This window comes from Gasterosteus aculeatus, chromosome 4, assembly GCF_964276395.1.
Source record: "Gasterosteus aculeatus chromosome 4, fGasAcu3.hap1.1, whole genome shotgun sequence".
In the NCBI taxonomy this organism is placed as follows: Eukaryota; Metazoa; Chordata; class Actinopteri; order Perciformes; family Gasterosteidae; genus Gasterosteus; species Gasterosteus aculeatus.
In genome coordinates this window covers 22782705-22795428 of record NC_135691.1, presented here as the reverse complement: position 1 = coordinate 22795428, position 12724 = coordinate 22782705, and the positions used below count along the sequence as shown (strand labels likewise).

The 12724-nt window shown below is 42.4% G+C and overlaps 1 protein-coding gene across 3 annotated transcripts in view; it reads right to left on the bottom strand.

Moving 5' to 3' along the window:
* The window catches only part of scube1 (signal peptide, CUB domain, EGF-like 1), an 87568-nt gene that overhangs the window by 16183 nt on the left and 58661 nt on the right, over positions 1-12724 (bottom strand). For all 3 annotated transcript variants that reach the window (XM_040173981.2, XM_078101119.1, XM_078101120.1), the window contains one exon: positions 10569-10685. In XM_040173981.2, the coding sequence (XP_040029915.1) occupies positions 10569-10685 (117 nt within the window). The remainder of the gene's footprint in view (positions 1-10568; positions 10686-12724) is intronic.

The window sequence follows — 12724 nt, the reverse complement described above, 5'->3', positions numbered from 1 at the left end:
GGCAGTAAATAGTGCTTTGTGACGTTCAATTGACCTTTCACCTTTTGGAGATAAACCTTTCATGAGTGCCAGCAGATGTTTGTGCCAGATGTAATGAAATGCAATCAGGGTAATCCTGTGGTATGCCGTTCATTAGAATCAGATGGATCCGAGGTAAAATAAAAAAAATCTCTCATTTACGAGATATTGCACTTTGAATCGATTGTCCTTCACCGAGCGCCGGCTGTGAATTGTTCTGGTGAGGTTAGCACTAATAACACTGGCCATATCTCAATTGCGACATTCAATTAATTGATAAGAATTAGAAAATATTCCATTTAGATAATGTTGTAATATTTATTAATTTGATCAACAATATATAAATAGCATAAAACTAAATATTTAGCAAAAGTAACTTGCTCCCTTGGTGGGCAAATTCTAGATTGGGCTTGATAATTTGGCACCGTTTTGTTTTGTTGCGTAAATAAACCTAAAAGAAAAGTAAGTAGTTTCAAGTTTGTTTACAGAAGACATTATATACATAATCACCGCAAACTGTCCCAGACACATTTCAAACTAACAATAGAGGGGTTACAAGAATGCCACAGAGACACTAAGCGGTCAGTATTTGACGAGTACGCATTGGTAGCTTCATCAATTCAGACGTTGCACACACACAAGGTCAAGAGAAGGTGCTGAGAGGACAGAGAGGTCCAGTCAGCACACACTCTCAAACGGCCCTTGTAAAACAGCAAATAACTAAGCCACTGTTTTTTTCCATCAGGGTAAACTCTGGCCTCCCTCGCCTGATGCTCTTGCTCCCTATCCTCAGGGAGCTTCCCCTGAATGAGCCCTTCATCTAAATATGGAGCAGATACAGGAATCCACAACGAGCTGCCGGTAGAAATGTAGTAAACTGTGTGTACCTCTGTGCCCTGTCAGCAGCCTTTTAGAGGGATTGTCCCTTCATTTGGGTGAGATGTATATCCCTGTGACTGTTGGGAAAGAAATAAGGCTTAAGGAGAATGACAGGTGGGGGTTTTCAAGTTTAAACGCATCTTGACATTGTACTTTTTTTCCTTTCTGTCTCTCTCTTGTTTTTAATTTATTCCCAGTTTTGCCCTTCCTATTGTCTATTAACTGATGGTCATCTCCCTGTTCTTTTCCTTTGACATGATGACAGTAGCTGGTAGGGCTGAGAAGGGAAGTATTTTCTCCGCTCCTGGTTACCTCCTCAAGTTACACACACTGCGATTGGCAACATTGACATTTCTTTTTAGGAGACGTAGGTTATACTAAATGGATCTTTTCTTCTATATTTGTGATTCTTGAAGGTATCATGGGAGAAATGGCACTGGAACAACTTCAGGAGTTGAGAAAATCTGATTTGAATGTGTACGTTGACATAGTCAGTTTGTGGAATGCACTGGTGCGTATTTAATGCTTTACTGTTTACATTCAATACACTTTTGATGATTTTAAAATGAAGTACCTGAAGGGGCCGTATAAGTTCACTCTAGCTTAGGTGGGCAATTCATTTTCCAAAGGGGCCGCATGAGAAATTGGGACCGTAGTGGAGGGCCGAACCAATAGGCTTAACTTAATACTGCTTAATTCTATTATCTAATAAAAGAACAGTACATTATATGGTGCTGAGCTGCTAATGATTCAGACTCAACTGTATTGTCATTGCACATAAGAAAGTACAGGTACTGAGACAACAAGATGCAGTTTAGCATCTGACCAGAAGTGCAAAGAAAGCTGAAGAAAGTGCAATGCAGATATAATATACAGTGCATATGTATATATATATGAACAGGGTATTGAGGGTGGAGGTAGAGCCTCCCAGAGGGAAGTGACTGCACAGTGACTGTTGATGTGACTGCACAAATGTGCGTTCATTTGACCACATAAGTAGCAAATCCAAAATCTGCCGTCTGTATCTGAGATCTCTGCGATGTTTTTCCCTTTCTTCTCACAGAATTGTTGCATCTCTTGTTGAATGCTTTCATGTCCCATATTCTTTACCCAGGCTGAGGCACCTCACAGTTCTGTGCTACGTCACGCTACTCTCTCTCATACTCCTCCAAAAGTACAACAAACTGTCTGTGGTTCAATACTCTTGCCCTTATGAAGTTAACTGTTTTAGTTACAACATTGTTGTTGTTGTTGTATACAAATGTCCCTGAAATATTTGCCTTTTAAATTATGTATTAAATTAGTTTTTATGTCTTTCTTTTATTTGTGGGGAATTAAACGCAAAAGTATTTGTTGTTATTTTGTAAATAAAATATAACATACTGTAATGCAATAAATGACAAGTAAATGACAATAAAAATCTTTGAATCTTTGAATATACAGTAACAGTATATTGTACAGTACTATACAAATCATTTTTTTAAACTACCGACGTCTCCGATGCCAGGAACTTTTAGGGTTAAATTGGTGTATGAATGTACGATAACAATATTGTAATCCGAAATATGGCTTATGGTTCAATTATGGTAGCGAGCCATAAAATAACGGTAAGTTGCTGGCGTCCCTGCTGCCAGTAAGTTACCGTTAATTTACGGTGACATTTTTTTGTGTAAGCAAGTCCAGAACATTCCTGCCTTTGCCCACGACGTCTCTGCTCTAATGACTTTGTAAAAGAAGTTGTTACCACCCCCGGTCTTCCCAATGCAGACAGACACAGAATTATTCCGGCAGCCATAAACACTGGCAGAGCGACCACAGCTACCCACACTTAATGACCACTCCGGGGATGGCTGAGACACATAACAGGGTCTATAATTACCTTTAATGAAGCTTAAATAAGCTGTGAGCTTAAATAAATATATTATGCCTTTGCACATCTTGAAATGATAAAGCCTGACAGATCCGAGAACGTCAGTTGTGTTTAACCTCCATCAATGGAGCTTTCCTCAATGTTTTCCGCTGTGACCATTGCAGTTTGTCGTGTTTTCATGTCCATGTGGGTCCGCCCCCGCAAACCACTGGTCAAAGTCAGTGGTTTCTAAACTGGGGGGCACACCCCCTAGGAGGGAGTGCAGTGGAACAATATAAAATTAAATTATAACAAATACAATTGCAAACAAGTTGTAAGGTTAGAACAGCATTCTCTGAATAAGATAAAAAAATGTAAAATCTGTGAGTTGAAATGCATGGGCAGCTTGATGACATCATGTACAAACATCTGGCATTCTGGCCTGAAGCATTTGTTAAGGAGGACGCCCCCGATGAACTAGTACATAGACTGAGTAAAGGAAACGCACACACACACACACACACACACAGGTTGTGTAAGAGGATCCATCTCTTACATTTACTTTATACTTCAATATCTTGCTTCGCCTTCAATGAATACTTCCAACCTTTGCCAGGAGCCGTTTGTCTCTCTGCCTTGAATATCGCTGACAGACAAGCTATTTGCTGCCGCTTGCATGTGCGGGTTTCAGGTAGCCAAACGTGGTACCTTTTACAGCCTTCTTAATTTTTAATTAATTTAATGACCAAAGTAAAAATATAAAACAAATGACAAAGGCCATCTATTTCAAATTGAACATAGCTAATAAAACGTTGCAAGACGAGACGTAAATGAAAAAGTTTAAGAAAATGTTGGGCTATTCCATGAAAACATAACATAATGTAGCATTAACCCTGTTGTATAACTACACCTTTATTGCCATTATTTTATTTAACACATAATATAATAAAAATCTCCACCTAGTGATCTATTTCTCTATTTCTCGTGGATTCTGTCCGGCTTCCTCCCACGGCCCAAAGACAAGCTCTGGGGATCAGGTTGATTGGTGGCTCTAAATTGCCCGTAGGTGTGTGGATGTGAGTGTGAATGGTATTATGTCTCTGTGTCAGCCCTGCGATTGACTGGCGACCAATCCGGGCGTTACCCTGTCGCTCACCTGAGATTGACTCCAGCCCCTCAGCGACCCTGTATGAAGCATGAGCGGCTTTGACGATGACTGGCAATAAAATTGTTAAATGAATGTCTTAAAACCCCCTCTGGGAAGGGGTCTTCCTGTCAGATGACCCTGCTGTGCATTCAGGAGCTGGGAGCATTGAAGTAAACAGTTGGTGGGACTAATACTCAATATTGCTGGGTGGCTTTAAACAAAAACATCACTCAATTGTTTAATGTAGTCATGTCACAGTCTCCTCATCGCTCCACATAGATCTGATGTTTTGAACTCTTCATTGGAAGCTTGGGTGACATTTAAGTTTACGCGCCTCTATGCACTTTTTATTCAATACGCTAACTGGGGCCCTTAGATGGGCCTTAGATGGGCCCCCAGTTATGGAGTGAAAAGATTGCTTGATTTGACATTTGAGTTATTCATTGGAAATAAGTTAAGCATGTATTGTTTAGAAAACATAGTCAAGCCTCTTTTATTCAATATTTCAGTAGTCCAAAAGCCAGACCTCCTACGACAATTTGAAGTGAATTGTAGTGAAAAGTAGTTGAACAGTGACCTTGAGGGGATTCATTTTTCTTTTTGGATGTGGACTCTTTACATAAACTGCTCTTGCTAGGAAGGAGGCTGAGGGCCAAATGAAGAAGTCTTGCTAACATCCACCTGGGCCAAAGGAAACAAGTTCTCCAACCCCCCCCCCGTCTTGCCTGCTATTCTGTAAGCCTGAGGCTGTGTTTGAGAAGTCCAATGTTTGGAATGAGAAACCTGACTCCAGAAGGGACCCCGATGCTGCTGCGGGGGCTCAGCTGCCTGATACAGACAGAGGGGGCCTGACCTCATTGATTAACACTGAAGCCGCAACCAATGAGGGTGGAGTGACTGAACCCTTACTCCTCACCTCCGACCCCTGCATCTACAGCTCGGCCCAGGCTCAGGCTGTTACGTAAGAGGCATGACTGGTTATCCCGTTCCTGAGAGAAAGAGGTGGAATAAACTGACCAGGGATAAAACCCTTGCGTTGTCGCTTCTTTTTGCTTGCAGGAATGTGCTAATCATACTTCCAGAGCTTTTACCAAATATAGTTTCACCAAATATTTGCAGTAAAAAGCAATTAAATGGAATACATTTTCCCGAAACCTGAACTTCTACAAATAATTACGGGCTGAGTACAGGGGATCGAGTTTTCTTGGAGAGCGGCGTTTTTCTTCACTGGGTCATGCCGATGGAAAGGACGGACATCAGGCCGGGAGGTAGCGTGTATTTATTCAGGTATTAAATGACCTCAGCACTAGATTCTGTTAAATAACAAACACTCCGAGAGGGTATTTGGGCCAAGGGAAACTCTCTCTTTTACACAACAATAAAACAGCCAGTAATCTGGGACCGGCTAAGCCTGGCCGGGGCAGCGCGAGGTCTGCCCACGGGGCCGCAGTCATGTAAGGTGATGGAGACCGCAGCTTTATGGCTGGATTAGTGCCCAGGACCAGTGTGGACAACAATCAACAGAAGTTATACTAACACATATAATTATCACATCAAAGGTATTGATTGTTAGAGCAGCAAAAGTGCCACAAATATCAAAACCAGGCAGCAACATGCAGAAGTGTTTTACATTTACGAGGTGGGTCTTATTTAGATTTATCTTGATTTAATCCCTCAGTAAACATTGTAAACCAGACTTTATGGTCTCAATCACTCAAACAAAACATAAAGCGGGGCATGCTTCAGGGCGGGGCTACCTTGTGTTTGACAGGGAGCTGTCAACGGCCTTTACGCTGTATAAATGAAGTCACTTCCATTCACTGGTTGCAAAAAGCCAAGAAGGCAGCGGCCATAATACTGCAGACTGCAGTGTACTTCTTACGGTCTATGACTAAACCAAATGTAATACAATACAAATGATGTTTTGCGGCTCGATGACCGCAGCTGGTCAAGGTTCCTGCTGCTGCGTCGTCTGATACGGACTTCGCAAGTTCTCCCTGCAGCAGTCTCCAACATCTAACCACCGACTCGTTGCTCCCAACTTCAAGTGCCGCAGCGCAATTCCCCTTTCCCATGGCCACGTCACTAGCCTTTAGTTCAAAAGCTGCATCGTACTGTTACGTCGTGTCTTAAACATGTTTATTAACCTCACCCTTATTTTCGCCTGCCGGGGTCAGAGTTGAGGTGGAAAAAAAGAAAAAAGTTGGCTTATAACCTGCATTTTACGGTAATTTAATAATATTTCACAATACTCAATACGGTATTACCTCCTTTACTCCTGTATTAGCTCCTCTGCACTGGCTTCCTGTCAAATCAAGAATATCATTTAAAATCCTTTTCCTCTACAAGGCAGTAACTGGTGAGGCACCATTGTATCCTCAGGAGCTTGTAGTACCCTATTACCCAACTCAACTCTGCGTTACTTTTGATTCCTAGAGTCTTAAAATGTAGGAGGGGAGCCAAGGACAACTTGTTCTTAATGAACAAACTGGAAATCTGAAAACTGTGATAAATATTAGATTTATATGCATAAAGTGGTAATGATTGTCCTTTGATAGAAGGCTATTCTATCCGGATGTGTTCATGTCCCTGTTTGATCTGATTGTGTGTGTGTGTGTGTGTGTGTGTGTGTCTTTTTCAGGTAGAGGAGGAATGCAGGCCAGTGGGGACGAGTCTCTGGTGCAAATACACACTGCGTTCTGTACATCACAGTGCACCGACCACACGCTATCCACATGCAACCACAAGCACAAACAGCCAGCCTCCAAGGAGCTTGAATGTGCACAAAACATATACTAACATGCAACCTCAATGTGTGTCAAGTAACACACAGAAACAGACTCCCACATACATAAACACACAAAGTAACTCATCCTTCCTTCAGCGTGCACCTTCTAATCAAGCAGGGTTCAAGGGTTCAAAAAAATAAATCTTCCTCCGCTCAATCTCTATTTCTCTCTCTCTCCTTTCCCACACAGTTGTCGGCACAGGAGCCCCGCGATGAACCGCCTCCTCGGGTTGGCCTGTCTGTCATCGTGAGAGGCTGAACCGGCTCGTCTGTCAGCGGAGATGAAAGGGTGTTTATTGGACTGCTAGGTTTTAAACATGCCCCACATAGTTTATATATAAATGATTACGATAGACAGACGCGACGGGGCTTGACATAGACAGAGAGAGCGGAAACTGTCTGTGTCTATTGAGCAACTCAGTAACGTGTCAGACGAGACCACCTCACAGTGGGACACTTATCTTGTCGCTGGCTACTACTGCATGTTCGGTAAACTACTAAATGCCAGCCATTATACACCAGTCTGCGCATATACTGCTAACACTGATGAGATAACATGTGCTACTGTTGACATACATCCCCCTCCCGACAACACATACACACATATATATCCGCTTCAGCAGTAGATATTGATTAACTAAGTCTCAGAGACACTGCAACCTCTGCTAAAGAAGTTTTTTTTAACTTTACTACATCCCTTGTTAAACAGGTTTAATTTTCTAGCATGTCTTCCAACATCGTTCACTAATTTTCTGTCATCCCATTTAAGGCTGACTATCAGATCTTCAAAAAAATCCTTAAATCTGGTCTGTTTAAGGGTTTGCCTCTGTTCCAACATGATGGGAGTGAACTGTAACATTAAAATTAAGTTAAAATGAATCTATGTCACTGTTCCACTGGCTAAACCCCAGCACAGGCTGTCAACGGCTTTCTTAACGTCTCACACTCGACTTGAACGGGTGTCTACTGGGTGAAAGTCCAGTGTTCGTTTGACCCATCCATCCACCTCAACCTATTCAGTTTTTTTTAATTGAAACATTTTTAGGAGAACAGGCTATTCTTGCGGACTATTTTTTAAATGTAAAAATATTCCAGGAAAAACTTCAGGAATATTGTGGTAATTACTCTGAGTAATGGGCATATTGGTTGGAGAAGGACACGTTGAAGATTAATGGAATGTTTCAATGCTGAGGACAGAAAACATCATTCCATTCTCCAGACAGACAGATAGTGAGACCCAGGCCTGAACATTAGAGGTCGGATAGAACATGTGCAGTATCTTTGGTAATGTGGGTAAACTTTGAGAGAGAATGGAAGCCATTTTTCCAGACAAAAGCACAACTTCACAGTGGTTGCTTTTTGTAAATTCTGCCTCAGCTCCAGAATGTTTAGTTTACTTTAATAAAATAAAAATGAATAGATTTTGAAAGTTCCCAGAGATTTCACGCAAAATGCAGGTTCTCCCACCTCCTATAAGTCCTGCACACCATGGTTGTGGTCTAGCTGAGGTACAAGCAGCAGCAGTAAGCAGACCCGATGTGTGTGTATGCAAAAGTGTGTGTCTCCCTGCCTGATGCCAGGTTGATAGGTACTGATTGATGTGCGCCGCCTGCTCTGTGTCTCTCAGCTCCCCTTAGCACTGATCCCCGCTCAGGGATTTATGAGGCCCAGGGGGCTGATCCACAGCCAAATTATGTGGGCGGGGCGCAGCTGGACTGCACTCCTATCCATCTTCTCCACTCAACTCACGGTCAAACACAAGAGGGGAAACTTTTCATTTTTCCACCAGCGTAAATGCCGGGTTCCGTCAGGACCACAAATCACCGCACACCGACAGAGTTGAAGTGTTCGCACAAGCTGCTGGGCTTGAACTTGACATCAGAGTGGCGGACGGGATGTTCTCCCAGCATGCAACTGTATAGTTACATGTCAGTCAGCAGACACTACTGCTGGAGGGACTTCTAAAGCTGAACGGAACCAACTATCAACCCCGAAATGACATCTATTAACGTGACTCTATTGGCCTCAATAAAGTCAGAAATACATACATTTTACTCACATTACTTTTGGTGGCCTGTGGGTGCTGCCATATCCCTTTCTGGTGTGTTTGCTTGCCAGAAGCTGCCATGAGTTGACCTTTTAGCCAGTTTGAAATCCTTTTTTTATGATCAGTTTGATAGATCTTAGTGTTTTTTACTTTGCATTAGAACAGGATGAAGAATTTGATAAATCGGACGTTATCACGGCTCTTGCCCCCACTAAACGGCTCATTTTGATCAAAACAATTATTTGTGAAACTTTTTTATTCAGTGTTTTTACGTGTTGAGAGGAGACCTGTGGTATAAACCTCAAGAGCGTTGAAAAATGACTCTTGTTAAGGAGACCGAGGGACAACAACAAATCCCATCAAGCACTTTGAACAGCTCACAAAACTCATGCATATTGTTATTATATCAATTAAAAGATCCATAGCACCAGCAACTGCTTGCAACAGTGATTCAAAAGATGATGTCAGTCAGTCATCTCCGTGTCCTCTAGTCCTCTAGTTGAGTACATCTGCCAGTCTGCAGCTGGGTGGTGCTGTCTGTGAGTATTGCATGGGTGGACGAGATATCGAGCAGCATGGGCCTCACTGTTCAAACATATCAAAGTTTGCAGACGTGTCGTCTGCCTGCCAGACCTGAGACAGCTCCTTCTCCAGGAATTTACACACCTACATGTCACATTCTCTGAAGCTGAGTCCGCAAACACACACACACGATCCAGGAGACACACGCGCATCTACACTATTATACAATTTAAAAGATCCCGCTCACATTTAACAAGTCATTCCGTTGTGTCGTGACCTGCACCTTGTTGCTGTGAAGACTCTCATAACTCATAACTCCTTGCGTTACCATTTAATTATATCAGTCATTATATCCATAATACTGCTAATTAATAATATTTTTTGGAAACACCAGTAGTCATTGATGCAATATTGGTATTCAGTCAAAAGTATTGTGTGATCTTTGCTTACACCTACAGTACAAATCAGTACTGTACAAAATCAGTTCATTGAAGTTATATGAAGACATAAAGATGAATGTTACTTTGGTTAATGGATGAAAACAATAGCCGTGTGTTGAAGTTAATGCAGTCAAAGGTTTATATGAAGCTAATTTAACGTTTAAACAGTTAAGAAGATCAAGTGGGTCTTATTAATGCTGATGTTTTTTAGTCTAAAATTGCCACTCTTGCGGTAGCCTTCTCCTTCAACCACTGTCATTGATGTCAGTGGAAGGCTGGTAGAAGAGGAAAAACGCTCAAAGGAAAAGTCAACAACAAGTGGCGGCAGTGACCGTGGCCGGAGCTTAGTGCGGTTGGAAGTGAAGCGGATTGCAGGGGTTGGGTTTGGCTCTGGATCACTTAGGTACCAGTCATAGCCTGCCCTGTACCTGTACCTGGCCTTGTGTGCATGCACAACGTCCTTAGTGATGCGTTGCTACGAAACTCACATTTCTTGGCATGACCTTCACCGCATAGCTGGTTGAGACATTTGGTTGAGGTTAGATATTGATCTTGTATGGTTAGGATCAGGAAAGCCCATTGGTCATGATTTGTACCAATAACGTTACCTCACAAGAGCAAAGATGCCTGGCGCTTGAATACTATGCAGGTTGAGTCTTGCCAAAGTACAAATAATACACATTCACGTGCGTGTGTGAGTGTGATGGGAGGTGGATTCTCTAACAATGATGGTACTTTCAACTGTATAATTTTGCTTAGCTTTTTGCGACACTGCTTGCATGGTAGTGACACAAAGAGATTATTTCACAATCTGCGTGAGACTGTGTTGGTAAAGCCGTGCTACTTGTATGTTCCCACACGTTCGTGTATCTACTGACCTTTGCATGTTTTGCCATCGGGCTGCAGAGTGAATCCCACGGGGCAGCTGCAGCGCACCCCTGTGGCCGTGTCTTTACACGTCCTGTCGCAGCCGCCATTGTTCACGGCGCAGGTTTCTGTAGGATGGCGGAACAGAGTTGGAAAGAGGGAGAGAGGAAAAGGGGGTGTTAACATGTGACACCCCCGCTTCGGAAGCAGTATGAGAAAGAAACAGGAGGGTGATGTAGATAGAGATAAAGCTTCATGCGGTTGAAAAATACACAAACAACTAAACAGTTAGATGAAATGTATTCTCGTGTTTTCTCATGAAGCTTTTTTGACACAGAGATGAGGAAATTACATCACAACACTTTTCATGAGTAGAAGCATTTTTTCTTTTGTTTTATATGGCGACAGATACAGTGTTCATACACACAGAAAGTGTCAATCAAGATGTGTTTATCATCATTACAAGAACACAAAACACATGACATAATACTGGAAAAGGAGGGTGAAGAAGTCTTTGGCCCAAAGGTTGGTCCTGTATCCAAATAAAAAGGAAGGGTTAATGTAATTAGATAGAATAATAAAAAGTTAGTGCAAGGTAGAGGGCTGTACAGTAAGTCTAGAAGACACTAAGCAGAACTCTGATGTATCTTTTACTCCAGAAAGAAATGCCTTTTGCGTAGTGCAGATAAAATGTTTGCTGGGACTTGTGAGTATCGCCTGAGCTGATCCCAAGACAAACACCAGCTCATGGTAACTCTAGCTCACCTTGTTGCTTTACTAAAGCTCAGCACACACTCTCCCAATGGGGCCCGAGAATTGCTGAGGAGGCTGAAATATGACATTGACTTATGTTTGTTTAAAGGGATTAAATAAGACTACACCTAATAAGGATGTTTCCGTTGGTAGCTGTTTTTGGTAGCTTTTGGTAAATCTGACCAGTAATTCCAGAGGACATCCTAGATTTTTACCCAAATGGTCAATTTAACAATTCAAATTCTAAACAACAACAACAAATCAACAAAAATAAGTTCTTTATTTTCTACAAAGTTGACATTTGGGATTCAAAGGCTTTTCCTGGACAACAGAAGCAACTAAAGCCCCCTGCTTTTTGGCAGCTTTTCCCCATTTAATTAAAACAGCAGGAGATTGTGTGCCTAAGAGAAGTGAAGAGGAAAATAGGAAAAGCCCTTTCAGGCTGGCAAACACATCCATGTCCAGAGGTCAATGTATTAGCATATTGTCCTTTCAGAACGCAGAGCCCACAAACTGCATCGGAGCCAAGATGGTGGTGACATTCTATGGAGAAACAGGAAGGTGTTTGTGGATTTGTTTGTTTCTTTGCGCAGATCCAAACAACATCAATCCCACGGTTTCTTTCCTTAATCTCGGCTTGCTGGACGGCATTTGTTCCTCGCTGTCAAAGATCTGTGTTCAACCTCTCTCTCTCTCTCTCTCTCTCTCTCTCTTTCTCTCTCTCTCTCTCTCTCCACAGAAGAAGTTCCAAACTCTGTTTGGACGGAGAAGTGTTTTAGAATGAAGGCAGAACAGAAGTAAGACAGTAGACCCCTGTCTCCTCTCCACTCCTGAGCCCGGGTATTGTGTGGAAGAGAGTATTGCTTTTTTATTAACGTGAGGCTAAGTTCCGCCTGGCTGCACAGGTGTAAACAGTCAACAACTCTTTTTGTGTGTGTGTCAATCTACATGTGCATGTGGGTGGACTCGATGTATGCGGAGGTAGTGTTTATGGGTCAGAGTGATTTATACCGAGTACAGTTGGCCCTATCATTAGGTGAGTTGGGTAAGACCCCTCCGCCCCCTCTTTCTCTACAGGCCCTGCCCCAGTCCAGCCTCGGGCCCAGACTGAGCACGAGAGCACAGACGGCTGTGATTGATGTGCTGGAAGAGCCCCTTGTAACCCCCTAAGCCCCCTCTCCAAGCCTCTACACCTTCCATCTCACCCTGCATATTTCTTTCCTAGCCTGGTCTGTGTGTGCAACAACACATATTTCTGCAGGGGAATATTTCATTAGGAATGGACTAGGATGGAGTCAAACAACATCGTTTTGACCTTTTAGTTTATTGTCTTATAATTAATTGTGTTTCTTTGTAACAAATAACCGTTTTAACCGTAATCGAAAAACAAAAGGTAGCGTATAGTAATGCAGCA